Consider the following 18,895-nt stretch of genomic DNA (forward strand, 5'->3'; position numbering starts at 1 on the left):
TTTTTTTTTTTTTTTTTTCTGGTTCATGGAGCCACTGTGCATCTGCAACATTGCTCTGCCTTCAAATTGCTAAATGCAGTATTATGAGTCAAGACTCAGAGGAATGGGAGAAGAGGGACTCACATTGGCTGAAAAAATGACACAGAATATAGTTTATCATATAAATGAAAAGCTCACTGGCAAGACTAGCTTCAGGTGTGGCTAGATCCAGATACTTAAAAGTTATAATACGGCCTTTTATTGAATTTCTACATTGTTCCTTGGCGTATTTGCTCTATTACAAAAAAGGATACTTCACTATGCTCATATTAAGGAGCTCATGGCCTAGTAGCTAATATGATATACAACAAAATGTAATATGTGCTATAATAGAGGAACTTACAAAGTAGAACTATAATTCAGAGAGGAGAAAAAAGCAAATATGTCTGAGGAGAGGTTAACAAGAAATTCAGAGAAGTTATAACCTGAAAATTGTTTTGAAGTAGAAGCAAAGATTTTACTAACAAGGATACTGAATAAAATGGTTAATTGGTATTGTTATGGCCCTTGGAAGGTCTGTATTCAAATCTCAGCTCTGCCACTTTCAAATTGTACAAACTCTGGCAAGTTTCTTAAACTCTTGGGGTCTTAGTTTCCTTATATGGAGACTGAAATTGAAACTACTGAGTTAACAGAGTTTTCGTTGAGGACCAAGGAGCTGAGAGATACCCAGATAGGGACAGGCACAGAGTCAGTCCCCCTTCTTTGGTTACTGTCATTCTGTTTTGATAGCGTCCTCCTGTTGTACCTGACTGCTGTCACTTGGAGCTTTTCATCAGCTATGGGAAATCGGCTCGCTTTTATTGAGAGTTTACTGTGAGAGAGATACTGCATTAAGAATTTTGACTTATCTAACTCCTTCCTGTAACTCCAGATAGTAGGAAAATTATTACCCTTAAACCACAGATGAGGAAAGTGACTCTGAAAATCTAAGGAATGTGCCAAGGTGACAAGCTTAATAAATGATGTTAGCTGGGTATTTCTGACTCCCGTGCTCATGGGCTCAAACATTATACTATATTTCTTCTTATATAGCATGCCATCATTAATTTCCTCCCCTCATGGACTTGGCTTTTGGCTCCTGTTGCAGCCCACCCTGGGTACCACCCCACTTTTTCTAAAAGCATGGTTCCATGGTGCTTCTCTTATATGTGTTTGTGTGTATGTCCAAGTGCTATACTGCTACTCCAACTGACCTGGCTGGCAATAATCCTTTGGGTCCTGTGCTTTCTTTTCAGGTGAGCCTTCCAGATGGTCACCCTCACACTGCGATTGCTGCTGCAAGAATGGCAAAGGTGACAAAGAAGGGGAGAGTGGCACGTCTTGCAATGACCTCTCCACATCCAGCTGCGACAGCCAGTCTGAGGCCAGCTCTCCCCAGGAGACGGTCATCTGTGGTCCCGTGACACGCCAGACCAACATCCAGACTCTGGACCGTCCCATCAAGAAGGGCCCTGTCCAGCTGATCCAACAGTCAGAGATGCGGCGGAAAAGCGACTTACTCCGGACTCTGACTTCAGGCTCCAGGGAATCGAACATGAGCAGCAAAAAAAAAGCTGTTAAAGAAAAGCTGTCAATTGAGGAGGAGCTGGAGAAATGTATCCAGGATTTCCTAAAAATCAAAATTCCAGATCGGTTTCCCGAGAGAAAACATCCTTGGCAATCTGAACTTTTACGGAAGTATCATCTATAAGGGAGGGCTGGGGGTGGGAAGATTAAAAAAAAAAAAAAAAAAAAAAAAAGTCTTCATTTTGAAATTAACCTCCTAAAAGGAATTCATATTTTAAAGGAAAAAATACAACTAATGATGTACATTTCTTAGAACACAATAGTCCATTGATATACTACTGCCTACTTTACCTAGTTCACCTTAACATGTAAATCCACAGGGTAGATTTCTTGCTAGATGTGGAAGTACAAGAAAATCTTTTTTAGTTATTTGTTTGTTTACTTGGTCCCATGTGCTAAGTATCTTATATATAATGAGAGTCAGCTATATAAAAGTAGCTGAGAGGCCTTGGGAATCGTTTATCCCAAAGCGGGTTTTTTTCTCTCATCTTCTACCTCCCTCCTTTGAATGAGGGTATGGTAAAAAAAAGATCTGGCCCAATGGCATAAGTTTGGAATTTTAAATTTTGCTTTTTCCTTTTGTTTATGGGGTAAGGGGGCAATGGCAGATTTATATGACTTTTCACTCAAATCTATATGTGCCAGTTTATATTGACTCTGTATGCATGAGTATTTGTGCAACATAAGCACAACTAAGTATGTATATACACACTACGCACACGATGCCAGGGCCTAGACATCCCAAGGGCTGTACTCCTGCTCCCAGCAGCCCTCTCTTAGAACATTTCAGATGGATGAGCTTCTGACTCTTTCTTAAAATTCTTTTGGGAAGATTTCCCAACCTTTCTTCACAACGCTTTCTAACATCAAATGACCCTCATCATCAACAAATTGTATTCCTTATTTTGAAATTAATACCCTCAGGCTCCATTTTACTGCTTTGCTCTTTGTCTGCATTAAGAGAGGATGAGGAGAGCTGGTCAAACATTCTTTGTGTTAAAACATCAAACGTTCGTATTCGCAAAATTTTCTGCTAAATGACCCCACACTCAGCCTTCTCTACCCTGAACTAAATTATCACCTTTCTCTCCATGTTTTCAGAGTTCTTACTGCCCACAGTTTAATGGTGTGGCCTTTCCACGTAATCCACATTAAGTTCTGTGTTCCTGTGTTGTGGAACTAAGGACAACACACAGTACTCAAATAAGGGTCTGGCCTTTTGTTTGTTTTAGAGAAAGTTGTATTCCACATACAATCTAATAATTTCTTATAAAAATTTTAAGCTACGAAGCTACATTTTTACTTGCTGGTAGCCTTTTTTGTTTGCCTTTTGGATTCGGGGTTTGGCTGTGCCCATGCTAGGGTTTAGCTGTGTCATTTTTATGATGTTTGTAACAACCCAGCAAGGTAACTGAAGCTCCAAAGTTAAGGTTTCAGATTTCTAAATGAAACAATCTTTTTCAATTACATCCTGACCAGTATAGACACAGCCAAAAAGAAACCGCTAATAGCCATCCATCCATGTAACTCTGTATTTTACTAAGGTACCAATAGCTCTTTCATAGACTTGTGCTACATGAAGGTTGAAAGACCAGTTTTTATTTTCAGCATTCCTCATGCATTTCAGTAGTAACCAAAAATTGATTTGTCAATTATTAATTGTGTGCCAAGCACTCCTAATTTGTTTCATTGCGTGTGTGTGCATGTGTGTATGTGTACCACAGGTAATAAAGGCAATTGGATGATATCTGTAGGAGGAAAACAATGACTAATTTCTTCCTTTTAAAATCTTTCATTGATGCACATTGTTCTGTCTTGATTTCTGTTCTTAGTGATGATTAGTATATGAATATTTTTCTGAATTTTTGTAATTCTCACCTTCACACTTGGATGACAGGCTCAGCTAAGTTTTCCTTGTCCTGAAGGTTTGAATGGAGTTTAAAGTTTTTACATAAGTGAAAAAGAAAGTATATCTTGGGAGTTGAGTTGTCAAGAGAATTATAATTTATGAATTTAAGTGATGTTCTTTTCTGTATTAATATATTAGCAGATATTTGATCTTAACTACAACATAGCTTTGTTTGTAAAGCCTACCAGTATGTCTTCATTATTTTCAATGTTTCTTGATAGCACATGAAAATACCATCATCCTAATAACAGAAGATCTTGCAAAGAATCACAGAGCTTAATGGGTCAAGAAGTTGAATTTGGGGAAAATATCCTGAAACTCACTTTGGTCATATGATAATTGTGTTATCACTGGAAGTGCTGTCAAAGACTTTGGTGTCTAACTAAAATGGCCAAAGTTCCAACTTCCTTAAATTTCAGACCTGACTGTAATGGCCTCAAGATAGAGAGATACCCTCATAAGAATTAAAGAATTAAGATGATAGTCAACCCAATATTTCTACTACATTCTTTAAACAGGAAATTAAACACTGCAAAAGGAGTGTTAATGGCAGTGTTCTTCTGACCCCTGACCTGTCATCAGTTTTCTCTGCTCTGACATTCCTTATATACCCAGTGAACAAAGCTAGGATAGAAAACCTGTTTAAAACAATCACAACAGCAGTATTTTTATTTTGGGCCACCTCTCGGCTGGCACCCATCCCATAGTAAAATATTCAAGTAACTAAGACAATAGCATGGCGTTTATTTGTGTGAGTGTTGGTATAGAGATGAACATAGACCTGGCCAGTAAAAGGCTCTGAGGAGGCTTAAAGTACCTAGTTTGAGTGGAGTTATCAAGTGAGGTTCAGGTAGCCTGCAACATTGGAAATGAGTTCTGGGTAAGTGAGTTGTAAGAGTACATACTCTAGTAACTCTGGTAGTTACTGTGACTCGGGCATGTTTCCCTGAAGTTAAAATAGTTTTTAGAACTTTTTGTTTAATTCTGAACAAAAAATGTATGTGGTTTGCTTCTAGAACATTGGTTATGACAAGGGCCATAAATTGCTAATATAAAGAAAGTAGTAATATCAAATGGATACAATGAATGGGGAATCACATGTATGGAGCCCCAACTTAGATTGCCTTCTGGGAAATCCCACTAAAATCCAGTGAGCTTGGGGAGATCATTCTCTAAAGGTATGTGAGTCGTCTAAAGTCAGAAACGTATTTACAAAGCCCTTCTACCCACTATCAAAAATGAACTGATCCACATTCAGCAGGAAAAGGGGAAGACAGGAATATAAAACTACTAGATCATATGGTAGTGTGATTTTCTTTCCCCCGCTAGGAAAAATTGCACTGAAATGCTGTCAAAAAATAATGAAGTGAAGTGGCTTCCAATATATGCACTGATGTTATCCTTTGTATTTATAGGCACAGTTATCTTACTGAAAATGCATGCACGGTGAATTAAAATAAAAGGGGGAACAATGCACAAATAATAAGTTTTCCCTTTGCTCTTTATTCCTTCATAGTTGTATCTATTCCAACCAATTCATTTTGGGGGAACACATTTATTAAAGGGTGCTGACATGGAACTTTTCTCTTTTCAGTTAGCCTTGTTCGATTCAGAGGAACCTTTATCCATAGGCACAGATGTGTTGCTTGTTCTGGGACCCATTACTTCCTGTGCTTCTGGATTACTTTTGCTTTCCTGGGCTTTAGATTCTTCTCTGAGTATCCTTTGTTGGTGTCAGACAAAACATGCTCCAATGAGACAAAAGGAAGGCATGTATGGTGTTTTGCAAAATTACTTGACACCAGCTCCCACAATGGGAACCAAATTTTGATTCTTATACATTTTCCTTTGTTGCATTTCCAGCCTTCCAACTTTGTATCTACTATAGAGTGGATCTGTGAATTTGAGTGCTGGTATTTTCTGCCACTATATACTATGCCATGGAATTTGACTAGCCTTCGTCTTCTAGATGATCTTTACTAGAATTAATAAGATTCTTTCTGTGAATTTTTAGGAAGAATTCTTTGTCACCTCCACCTGACACACCAATTTTCAAAGGAAAAACGAAGGGAATTCATTTTTCCTTATGGTGACTCTTTGGCAGATAAACGTTTTTGCCAATTTGCATGCTGGGTTACAAGTTTAGCATGGACCATTTCTCTCTTTAATGTCTTGGTATTATTGACGTCTTGCAATCTTGATGCCCCACACTTTTAATTTATTTATTTTCTTTTATATTGTCAAAATAGCACACTAGAGAAAGAACCAGAGTGAACATTCGGTATCCTGAGTTACAATGGAGTTACATGTCATTTGTATAGAACTGTATAATGATTAATATCTGCAGAGAAATTAGACCAAATGAAACCTGCTGGCATAGGTTTGATTTATATTGCCTTCATCATTCTGGTTTCAGACAAAATGGTTATTGCTCTCTACCACTGCTGAAAGAATAGAGTCTTAAACTTTAATAATCACAGCCTTGTGATGCAAGCACAGAGCTTATTTGTTTGAAATGCCTATTATTCTCATCTTGCTGTATATGTTGGAATGGAGATTCTTTTTCCAGTGATCTCCATTGCAAGCTTTTTAACAGTGTTTTTTAATACTCAGTATGCATAAAATTCATGTGTAGCACTTGTAAAAATGCAGATTCCTTCAACCTATCTTCAAAGAGTCTGATTCGGAAACTTGAAGCAGGGCCAAGAAATTTGTATTTTGAGCTAGTCTCCTTAATAATTTTGATGAAGATTGTCTATAGACCTTATTTTGAAAAATTCTGCTATTTAGGGAATATGCAGAGACCAACAGTTCCTTTACTTCTTAGAAGCATTTCCTCATTTTCTCTTACTTCCTTCCCACTACAAATAAGTCAAAGCATGCATTATTCATTATCTTAAGGGAAAAAACCCAAAGAAAAACATCCTAAGACTAGGGCAGAATAGATTTTCATGAATTCTTTGCCATTTCATCTGCTGTATGTCAACCATAACCCTTTCTCCATATTGTGTGTGTATGTGTATGGGTTTTTTCCCAAAATAAAAGCCTACATTATTATAGTCTTAGCTCTGGGTAGATGGGAGCACATCTCTGAGTGAGATGTATTCTAATGATACCCAACAAGAAATAAAAATAATGGTCTTTCCCAAGGAGAGTTGTTTATTTCTAGGCCCTTACTTAGTATGAGTAGGAGGAAATTGAAAGTGACCCATAATTTAATGATGTATATGGCCCCAAAGGTGATTCCATTAACTGCACATAAAATATAACCAAAATGAATATGGAATGATTAGTGAATTCAGCTACGTTTTACCAAACAAATCCTGTGCCATTGAACTGCTAAATTTGTCCAATTTGACTCAATCAGGACTATGAAGCTCTCAGATAATTGAAGATCATGAACCCTGACATTAACTAAAAATTTGAAGCCAAACTCATGTTTGAGAATAAATGCCAAAAAAGAAAAAAAAAAAAAAGAAAAGAAAAGAAAAAGAAAGCAAGAAAGAGTGAATTCAAACGGGTTTCAATGATCCAATTGACTCTATTCATTTAACAGAATAACTGGATACATACCAAATTCCCACATTATAAGAAAGATAAAAATAGAGATCACACTTGTCATGATCATGAGTGAATATGTGAGTAAATATTATTGCCAAAGGAAAGTGAAGTATGCTTAATGAAACTGTTGAACATGAGCAACTAATTATGTTAAACTGGCCAAGATTAAAACAAAAATGGTTAAATTTGATTCAGTTTGTTGCTCTCTCTCCTCTGCTTCCTAAGTGGGATTCCTTTTCTGTCCCAGCTTCCTAAGGTTCAAAAATGTTTCTCTTGTTTGTGAACAAATTTTGTTGCCAATTAGGTAAAAAATGTTAAGGTCCCAGACTGTCATCCTTGCATTATTTAGGAAATTTACTTTTAAAAGGATAAAGAAAAATGTGCCTGGCCTAGCAACTATCAAGGGCTTGTCCTGGAGGAGGGCGGGGGTAATCTTCCTGTTAATCAGCTTTGTAAAAGCACTTATATGCCAACCAGAGGGTTTATTAAGTCTCTTGTCTCCAGCAACCTCCTCCATCTTATCAGTTTATTTTTAGAATTGACCTTTAGATAATTTACCTGCATTTGCACAGTGAAAAATCAACATAACTTTATATTCTCTTCCTGCTGACGTGGTCTCCATCCATCACAAATGGAAGCAGAACTGATGTTTAATAAAGTAATGAGAGTTGCTTTCAAATTATATCAGTGTGCATGTGTGAGTGTGCACATAACCATGTGCAATTTTTAGGTTTATGTCAGTTCAGTGGATAATGTGTGTGGGAGTGCTATCTGAGTGTGTGGAAAAAGCCTTTGGTTGCATAGTTTAACAGCTTTTTATTTCAGCACAATAGTTTGTCTTTACTGTGGATGTCAGTCCTTGAGAATGTTAAGTAAAGCTGGTCTCCTCATGTGGAATTCAAACAATACTATTTTCTGGGGAAAATTCAAACTCATATCCACGTATATAGTGAAGAGTGGCATCTTATTCAAAAAAACAATGCATTTTTCAAAGCTAAAATAGACATAGAATACACATTAATCATCAGTAGTCTTTTTTAATTGCAGCCAGTGGTCAGTGTTATATCTACACCTTTAGGTGAGAGACAGAAAAATTTCAGGAAACTCTCCTTGATTCATGTGGGTTATGTGCAATTAAGGCCATGGTTTTCAACCAGGGGTGGTTTTGCATCCCAGAGGTCTTTTGGCAATGCCTGGAGATATTTTTTGTTTCATGATTTGAGGGGTGCTACTGACACTTGATGGGTATAGGCCAGAGTTGCTGCTAAATATCCTACAGTGCACTGGAAAGCCCTCCATATCAAAAAGTTATCCAGCCCACAATGTCAATAGTGCTTAGCTTGAGAAACTCTAAATTAAGCATGGGTTTAAATTTGTCAAGGCATTTTTTTTTTTTCTGTACCATATACGGAAGTCTTCCAGGTCAAGAAATAGGATAAAATAGAAAAATAAAAATCAGAACCAGTTTAAATGTGTAAAGGAATTATATGTATGGAAATTATTTGAAGTTACACGTAATTATCTCTTTATACACATGTGAAAGCTGAGATTTAGAGAAACAGGAAACTTTTTCCAGGGATCTGGTAGTGATGAGGAAGGCCTGTCGTTTATGTGTCTTATCTTCTTCTACTTCAGTCTTTCTGCTTCAGAAAAATTATACTTCAGGGATGTTGTCAATCTTTTAACAGCTAAATGCGCTTGTTGTGAAGCACTCTGGGATCCCTTTCAGTTTACATGATCCTGTTAAAGATGTTTCCCAAGCTGATCAACAGTAGACCACAAGGTGCTCTCAGAAATGAAACCAGTAAGGGGGACAAAGTGTTTAGAGCAGGCCAACGATTTCATTGTCTGTAACTGCTTATCATACACTTTGTTACTTTGAGTTGAATATTCCCTCACTGAGGATGGTAAAATCTTATTGGAAAATATGTTTCGTAGACTTACACAGCGGGGGCTCCCATGTTCTTATTTCCAAACGTGACAAAGTCTAAGCACAAGTCCTGGCTACTGAGCCTTATTGTTTAGTTTACATGTACTGACTTTATTAGAACACAAAGCACATTTGTGTCTGATATGATTTGACATTTTTCTTTTAATTTATCATACCAACATCCCAGGGATGGAATAATGATAGGGTCGTTCTAATTCCATTTTATGCACAGGAAACTAAGGACCCAGAAAGTTTAAATCAGTCATTTATTTGTTCGTTTATGCATATATCCAGCAAATATTTGTTGGGTACATACCATATATAGGTCACTGTCATGAGCATTATAATGTCTAAGCAATCAAATTTGGAATAAAGAACTTGAATTAAGTTCATTCAGATCCTAGACTGACATTATTTCTGTATGTAGTTCTGATCAATATTCTAGAATTATGGTTTAAATATCAAGTTATAGATAATATATATTACAGATTTATTATTATGTACCAAAAACTCTACTAAGTACTTTTCATGCCTTATCTCATTTAATCCTATCATAATCCAATGAAGTAAGCCCTACCACTATCCTCTCTTTACAGATGAGGTCAGTGAGGCTCAGAAAGATAAAGTAGCACATAAAGGCTCATAGCTAAAAAGTGGCAGAGCCAGATTTTCCTCTGAGATTTTTAAACTCTAAAGGCTGCTGGCTCAACCATCTCATTGTACAACCTATTCTCTCTATTCTCTGAACTTTGCCTGTTTCTACTCTCTCCTATTCTAAACAAGGTGGGATCTCAGTCTGACATCCTTCCTAAAAGTCATCAGTTTTATTTTTTTTAATTGCAAATGCCATTAGACTTGCATCTGCCTAGAAGGTAAAGGAAGGGCAGATTTGCTACAGGTTGTACTTTATGCCACAAAAATTTTCAAGGGGGCAATAATGTTGTAGAACAAGTATCTGGTGAGCACTGACATCCTAAGAAACTCACCATGATAAGCTAGCTTCCATGTCAGGAGAAAATGACACCTGCAATTGCTTGCTGTGCTGCATACAGGTCACTAGGGCAAGCTTCAGGGGAAGTAAAATAGGTGTATGAGCATGTTTATGTGTGTTTATATATGAGTGTATCTATGTCTCTGCTATTTTCATCTTTTGGCTTGTTAAACAAATCTCAGTTTTTTATTCAAGACAGGTCAAAAGTCCAAATGTAATTAACTGCCCTCAGCATCTCATTGTTACTCTTATAAGTTGGGAAAAAGAGAGGCAGCTTTAGAAAAGAAACTTCACCGAAATACGTGCATGTGTGTGAGTGTGTATGTGTCTGTGTGAGAAGTGTGTGTATTTATGTGTGTTGTGTGTGTTTATGTGTAAAATTATGTGTATATATGTACATATGTGTGTACATCTATCTTAATGTATATATATACATATCTATATAGCTATACATATGTATACACCCATGAACAAAGCTCATAGCTTAAAACTTTGGAATTTTGAGTTTGGAGAACTTATTATTATTACAATTTATATTTGGTTTCCTAGATGGTCTAATATAGTTCTAATTTCCAAAATTCTCTCCCACTAAAAGTGTATATATTTATTTATGGTGCCGAGAACATTAAAAAAATATTTAGATTTAATATCTATGGATAATAAACCAAAAAGAGTGCATTTAAGGAAACACCAAACTTGTAAAAACTGGCTCTCTTATCCAAACCATTTGTTGGAATTTCAAACTACATGTTTTCAAACTTCTTCATTCAAAAACAAACAAACAAAACAAAACAAAACAAAAAAACAAAAACAGAAAAAACCCCAAACACTACCAAATGAACAGTCATAATGTTTAAGAAGAAAAAGAAAAATGTAAGTGTATGATAGCACAAATTCAATGGTTATTGTCCTAGTGGTGCTTCACTTACCTATTGGTTAATTTATTATATCCTGGTTAATTTCACTTTATCACTTATGAGGGTTCCTGTGTCCCTACATGATTTGTTGGTGCAGCTAATTATCTGTTTAATTATTAAAGCTATAGTAAATAATTTATAATATGCATACTGTAAATAGATACTAAAGGTCAAGGGCACATTGTAATAATCACAAATTTTTAGTCTCCTGCAAATAACCCTTAAAGCCTGTTTATACAGTACCCAAATACTTGCTCATAGAAAGAACAATGTAAATCAAATACAAGAAAACCTTACTTACCTATTTCGGCATTCTACAGACATAACAACCAAATGACCGAATTTTGGGCATCTTAAGGATACAGTAAGTTTTGTACTCATTCATAGCCATGTGCTTTGCATATTATTGGGGAATGTGGAAAATATTTAAAGTCAACTTGTGCAAACAGAGATTCCCCGCTGCTCCTTGGGATCAGTTTGTATGCACACAAGCCCATGCCTTCAACTGACAGTCCTAGCACAGATCCCTCCTCCCAGAGATCTGTCAGAAGCACTTGTAAACTAATCAAGCACGGTCACTGAATCCTTTTTTCACCAGCCTTCTGCAGATGTTGTCTTAAAACATAAGAAAGAAAATCCATTTTTTTAAAGCAATGAAATGTTCTAATTAGGTTTGAGAACATTTGAAGGAGTGATTGTTTTCTCCCCAAAATTTTGGAGCAGAGGGGAGGTTTTACATCATCCTAACTTCATGTTCCTCTGTCATTTTATTTTATTTATTTATTTTTAATTCCAAAGGAGAAAGTTGAATCAGGAGAATTTGTCTTAAAACATCCTGTTTAGTTTAGAGACGGACAAACTAATGTATTTTTGTAAATCATGGGTGGCAGATGTCAAAATCTCTCATTAATTATCCTGTTTTTATCCCTTAGGAAATTGATTCATGAATTATTGGAAAGGTATTCTAGTTAAAACACACAGAAACACAAATTTAGGGGAGCTGCACTTCAGAGAGTCCCACTGTAATCTGTTAACAGAATCTGCTTTAAATGAGTCACTCTTGAGATCGGCAATGACTCCCAGCTTAGTCTGTAAAATCAGGAATCTTTGTGTTCGCTGAAGGAACTTAATAATCTTAGTTGAATTCCTCTTCCCCATGTCTTTTAAAACCAGAGCACTGGGTCGGACCTAACCAGCAAAATAATTTGTCCAAATTAAATTGATGTGTTTACATAATATCAGCACCACCCTTTACACTTTTAAAGTTAAAGACCCTGTTGATGAGGTTACCTGGAAATCTCAAATGCATCTGACCAGGGATTATCAAGCTCCTCGTGACATCTGTTTCTGATGCAATGAATGTGATGTTACCACAAATAGAGGATTCTGAATTTTGCTGGTACTAATGCTGAGTGGTGACTTACTGGGGCCTTGCTTATGTTACCTTTTCCTGCCCTCATTCAAGCACTTGATGACTTGGGTCAGTTTGTTGCACATTGATGAATAACAAGTGACACCCAATGAAATTACCTCTTCTCCTTTCCAATACAGTTCACTTGTACATAAATGTAATGTCAAATTGTTTACAGGTTATTTTTGTGTGTAATTGTGATAGCAGATTTAGCTCAAACTTTAAAGGAATTTGTTTACTGACTGGTGTTAAAATGAATGTGCTTATTACAGTATAAACATCATTAATTATGGACTCACATGAATGCATGTCTACATGTTGTCAGTTCTCAGCAGCTCGGTTATTCAGCAAAAAGTCTGCAGTCTGTGAATAGCAAATATACATAAACTACTGTGACTCTAATAACTCAGTAACTGTTTTTACCTTGGGATGTAACACTGTAGATCTTAGCCTGCTGTATTTCTTTCTTACCTATTTGTTTTGCGAGAAAAACATAATAGAAAATACTACTACTAATTGTCCCAATGGAATTGCACATCATTTTGGCAATCATTGGTTCACTCAGAAGGCAACTGCCTATAGATGGAACAGCCCTGAGCAACATATAAATATATACATGCATATCTATGTATGCAATATCTACACTGCAAATTACTACCATCTATTCTCACTGCCAATGGAAACAAACTACTCTTTTCTTTGGATTCATTGATGGATATAAAAAAATTAATTTGCTATTAACTGCTTTCATATTCTGTTTAGTTCTTATAGTATGGTAAATGATACAGGTGCAGTATCAGTATTGTAAAATTGTATGGTGAAAACTACAAAAGTCATTCTGTGGATATATTTTAAAAGGAAGAACAGAAACTATATTTCAGATTCTTGTGTGAATATAATTACAGAATAGGTAACTATTTTTATGTGTTTCCATAAATGACTCCATTTCATATGCATTGTAATTTAGCACCAATCATAATAAATCATTTGGTAACATTTAGTTGTTATATATATGTATTTCCAGTATACATAAGAGACTGATGAGTCAACATTATTTCATGCTAACTCAAGAAATTTAGATGAAAGATAATTACCATTGCAATTAGTTTACTTCCGGTGTGTTGTGGCAGCTTTCTGAGTTGGGGTACAGAAAAGGAGAAGACTTAATGAGTTGGTTATTTGATATACTTAGAATTAAACTGTAATAGGTGGAGGCCTTGCCTTTGTCTCTTGCTAATTGGATGGCTTTGTACTATTTTTCAAACCTCTTTAAACACCAGTTTCCTTATCTGTAAATAGGAAATAGAAATAATGGATACATCACAAGGTTCTTGTGAGAGTTAGATAATCCATATAAAGCACTTATCACAGTATCTTGTACATTAAATAGGTGCTTAATAACCATTATCCATTCTTATTACTATTATTCCAAAATGCAAATTTAACAAAGGAATTCAGCTTCACACTGAATATCTGAATATATATATATATATATATATTTTACTCTTTACCATTTTATGACATTGCTAATAGTGCTAAGCATTATGTTTTTTAATCAGAAGGGAAAATTCTACAAAAAATAATTTTACAGCTTGGGAGAGCTTTAGAAATAATTTATCCTTTTGCTATTGTGAGTGTTTTTGGTGGCATACTTGCCCCATGATACGCACTGAAAAAATGGAGGGAATTGGGCAATGTAAAGTTTGAAAGATGTAATCTCCTTTACACATTCCACCTTGCACTTTTAAAATTCTCTTTATTATATTTAAAGCCCTGGAAGTTTTGCAGAAAACAAAACAAAACAAAAACTTTCAAACTTTAACCCAGAATCTCCCAGACTGGTCTCACCAAAGATTCTTCTGGTTTTGAGAAACACACTTTGGGAAATGCTTATTTAACCTATTCCCTTCCTTGTATTTCTTGTACAGAAGGGGAAAGTTAAGATCTAGAGAGGAAGAGATGATTCTGGGTCTAGAATTGCATCTGTGGACTCAGGCTAGGACACTTTCTCGTAAGCTATCTCATGTAAGTGAGATAACAGTTACAGCTTCGTTTTGAGAAACTATTCTAAAGTCACAACATCCATACTGCATGGACCCAAAGTAAAAAGTCCCACAAGGTACAGAAGGCCAAGCAGAAGAAGGTGAGGATCTAGTATACAGGAATCCTCCTTAAAACTCTGTTACCACTGAGATCACTTAGGAATGAGATGTAGAATCTATTTTGCCTTAATAAGCTGATCCTTAGCAATAATGGCTACAGGGATGCTGTACCATGCTGAATTTCAGTCCACAAGAGGGATGGACGCTTAGATAGACTGAAGTGATGCAGGGGTTTGGAGAGAAAGTTTTCCCATTAATTCTTTTGTGGAAAGCTGAGGGCTTTCCTCTGAAAACTTGAGAGAGAGGAAGCAACTGTGATGGAGAATTGTGAAGTTAATGACCTCCAAAGCCTTAGAAATTGACTAAATAGAGCCAAAACATTAAATTTAGGCACAGGGAAAGGCTAGGCCTCCACCGTTCCAGAATGATATAGACAAGTAAAGAACCAACATCAAAAGAAAAAGTTGGCTGCATATTTACAGGATGAACAGCAGGAAGGAATTTGTCACCATTGTTCTGCCCAGAACAGCAGCTAGTTTTCCTCAAAAATCAAGGGTCCTGAGAACACTCCCTAAAGCTTCTGCGATGTGGGTGGTGAGGACACAAGGGGGTTCTCTTTACTTGCTGGGAGCCTGGGTGGAGAAAAGGGTGTATGGGGAGCCCAGGAATACAGTGGTAGTGGATCAGGAGAAAGACTCCTCTTGAGCTCTGTGGAGAGATTTGGGGAGATTCGTACATAGCCGCTGATCAAAAACTCGTCCTTCTGACAAATTGAATTGAACAGGACTTGATCAGAAGGATCATAATTTTTGCAACGAGGACAGTGAAATAGGAAAAAATACCAACTGCTCAGACAACTTCCCTCCAATTTCAACCCAAAGGCAGCATTCCTTCCTATGACTGAAAAATATTCAGAGCCCACATCAGTCTTGTCCCAAATGGCAACTGCCACTGAAACAGGTCATGATAGGTCTTCATTTCAATAAAGGGATGATAAAAACCTTTAGCCAGGCAGAGCAGCTTCAGCCTTAAGGAAGCCAGCCTCATGTTGCAGAGTTAAAAAAAATCAATAGGTCAGCAACAAAGGCTCAGGAGGGCAGGGTTTTCAAATTCTAAGATTGCCAGAGAGGTCTATGTACACTCCATAAACTCCTTGGTTATTCTTAGCTACCATGTTATAAAAGCACCAAAAAGAAATTCTGAGGACTAAGCTCAGTCTTTGACTTGTGTTTCTCTTTCTTCTAACTTACCATATGTTGTGTCTTTAGGGTAGCAAGAAACAAAAACACCCTACAAAACTGGAAGATATCTAGTATATTGAAATGGTATTGCTCTTCCTCTGTGGCTAGGTCTGAGATCAAACATGCTATTCAAGCCTGTCTGCTTCCTGATGGATATGCAGCAATTAAATGGGATATCTCCAAGATACAAAATCACAGACACTTAGGTACCTTTGACACAAATAAAGCTTTTCTCCTCTCCGTCCTCCCTGGATGTTCTACTTTTTTCTATACCTTTCTTTTTCTCTCTTTTTATTCTGTTTGTTCTTCATGTGTCTGGAGTACAGGGTAAACATGTTTAATAAATCACAGCATCCTTTATCTAACAGTGCCCCTTTTCCCCACCATACACTTTTCTTGAAACCTCAGTTTATTCATCTAGTCTGTGACTGAGGACTTTGAAGGAGATATATTTTTTGCACCCTTTTGTCATCCCTTTCTCAACTGATTTTTACCTCAGTTCTGGCTGGTCTCCTATTTGAAGGAAGAGGTGGAGGTGGGGAGGATTTGGTGGTTTCCAAATGTTGACCATTTTAGATTGTCTTTGAGAGAAAACAGCAAGTCTATCTAGGAGGAAATGAAAGACAAGGAGAAGGTGAGTTGAATGCTGGTGAACTGTGGTCTGTGATCCTAAAGCTATTGCAGATGGGTGAGCTACCTTTACTGTTTCCTCCTTGGAGATGAAGTGGACACTCAAGGCCTTTCCCTGCTAATTTCCACACATGCCCCAGTTTAATGACTCCTTTTCTGCATTAACATTAACCATTTTTTCCAGAAAGTCCAGCATGAATTTCTGTTTTGTCTTTAACATGGATAGATGGGAAGGGATTGGAAATGGTGAGAAAGTAGTAAACTTATTGGAGTTAGACAGAGAAGCCACAGAGTTAGCCGCAAATCATTCTTTCTTTCTTTGCCCCTGGGAAAGAGTGGCCCTTCGTACCTAGAAATAATAGTCTGTCATTTTTTTTTTTTCAATCAGGAGATGGAGGCCCTAGTCTCTCCATTACCTGACATTAACAAATGTGAGAGAGTATGAGGAGGGAAAAAGATGTTAATAACAATCAGGTTTGTGTACCTGAGGCATAAGAGAGCTTTTTTCCTGCTAGAGTAAATGAATAACATGGTAATTAACTTGATCTACTCTTTAGGGAGCTACTACCTGCAGGTCCCTTTGCAAAGCCCAGGCTTTATGCTCACAGTGCAATGGTGTTCACAATGTCCTCTGGCACCTTGAGGTTTGCAGCATGTATTCTTATTCATCTATAGTTTCTGAAAGCTAAAGCAACAAGTGGGGACTTGGAAAGGACTGCATCATTTTCCTCTTAGTTATTTCCTATAACATAACTTCTCATGAGTCTGTACAACTATGGAGTATCTTACACTGCTGTGTATGATGCTTTGAGGAAGTGCTGGAAATATAGCAGATTAAAAATTAGCCAAAAGAATATATGAACATGTCAGTATCAGCTGTTTCCCATATTTTGTGGTACTCTTTTTTTAATAAGTAAATATCAACCAAAGACAAAAACATACAAGGGGAAAAAGGATGCCTTCTTTCTTGAATAGGAAAAATTGATTATTTACTGTTTTATGACATACAGACAATATAAATCCCATCCTTTTAGTCTCAAGGCTGTGAAACCACCCAAACAGAAAAAGGTCTCCAAAGTACACAAGACCCAGATTCAAGGATTCCTATATGTATGCCAACAACCTTAAGGGAAGAGCTGGAGAAAGTCTCAACATAAATGCAGAGCTCTGAGAATATGTTTTTAAAGCCTGAGAAACAGACCAGAATGACAAGAGGTAAAACAATTATAGATCCTACAGGTACAAAATTTTAGTACATTTCTTACAGATCCAACTTCACTGATACAATCTCATGATTTTTTCTTTCTCCCAGACATTTCCCTCCCTTTGACACTAATTGTGTTTCTGCTCTGATTATCTTATTGGAATATCTCAGAGTACCTATAAAAGAGGCATAACGTAGGTAGCAAGGAGTTGAAGTGAAATAGGTTCTGGGAATGGGGAGAAAAATGGTCTTGAGCCTTGTTTCTCAAAGTCCATTCTATAAACAGGCAGCCTAGAACTATAGAGTCTCAGAACCACTCCTACTTCCAGTCCTACTGGATCAGAATCTGAATTTTAACAGAACCCAAGGACATATGTCACATACACATTAAAGTTTGAGAAACATTGGCCTATAAAATATGGCAGAATTAATAGTGCTATCCTCAGAGGCAAAAAGGAGAGGTTGAGACAAGGGGTATATGGAAGGTAGATTCTTCCAAGTGGGTCTGTGGCATTAGGTAATGTGGAGGTTGCCATGTGAGCAATAAAAACACCACTGGCCTCAGCAAAAACCTTACACTCCAGTAGGGATTGGGGTCCTACTTTAGCTTCCTTAAAGAGAATAACTGTCAGCCAAGAATTTTGTATCCAGCAAAACTAAGTTTCATATATAAAAGAGAAATAAAGTCATTTTCAGACAAACAAATGCTGAGGAAATGTCTCACCACCAGATCAGCCCTAGCAAAAATGCTAAAAGAAGTTCTAAATCTTGAAACAAAAGGTGCACCAGAATTAAACCTCTTCAAAGCATAAAACTCTAAAACAATAAAAGACCTATAAAACAATCACACAATGAAGAAAACAAAATATGTAGGTAACAATCTAACAAACATGATGACTGGAACAGCACCTCGCATCTCAATATTAACATAGAACATAAATACTCGATTGCTCCACTTAAAAGACACACATTGACAGAATAGATTAAAAAATCACAAGTCAAATATCTGCTATCTTCAAGAGACTTACATAATATGTAAAAATTCATATAAACTCAAACTCAAGGTAAAGAGGTGGAAAAAGATATTGCACACAAATGGAAACCAAAAGCAAGCAATTGTAGATATACTCATATCAGATAAAACAGACTTTAAAGCAGCAACAGTAAAACAAACCAAAAAAAAAAAAACAAGAAGGTCATTATATAATGATAAACGGATCACTCCAACAAAAAGATACTAAAATCCTAAATATATATGCACCTACCTCTGGGGTTTCCGGATTTATAAAATAATTGCTACTAGACCTAAGAAATGAAATAGACAGCAACACAATAATGGGGTGGGAGGACTTCAACACTCCACTGAGAGCACTAGAAATAGCACCATGACA

The 18,895-nt window shown here is 36.6% G+C and overlaps 1 protein-coding gene across 2 annotated transcripts in view; it reads left to right on the plus strand.

The window, feature by feature from the left end:
- KCTD16 (potassium channel tetramerization domain containing 16) overlaps positions 1 to 4,998 on the plus strand; it is a 318,500-nt gene extending 313,502 nt beyond the window's left edge. For both annotated transcript variants that reach the window (XM_025387678.1, XM_025387680.1), the window contains one exon: positions 1,278 to 4,998. In XM_025387678.1, coding sequence (XP_025243463.1) covers positions 1,278 to 1,732 — 455 coding nt within the window. In that variant the 3' untranslated portion in view covers positions 1,733 to 4,998. The remainder of the gene's footprint in view (positions 1 to 1,277) is intronic.
- Positions 4,999 to 18,895: the final 13,897 nt, after the last annotated feature.

The sequence above is a fragment of the Theropithecus gelada genome, chromosome 6 (assembly GCF_003255815.1).
Source record: "Theropithecus gelada isolate Dixy chromosome 6, Tgel_1.0, whole genome shotgun sequence".
Lineage (NCBI taxonomy): Eukaryota > Metazoa > Chordata > Mammalia > Primates > Cercopithecidae > Theropithecus > Theropithecus gelada.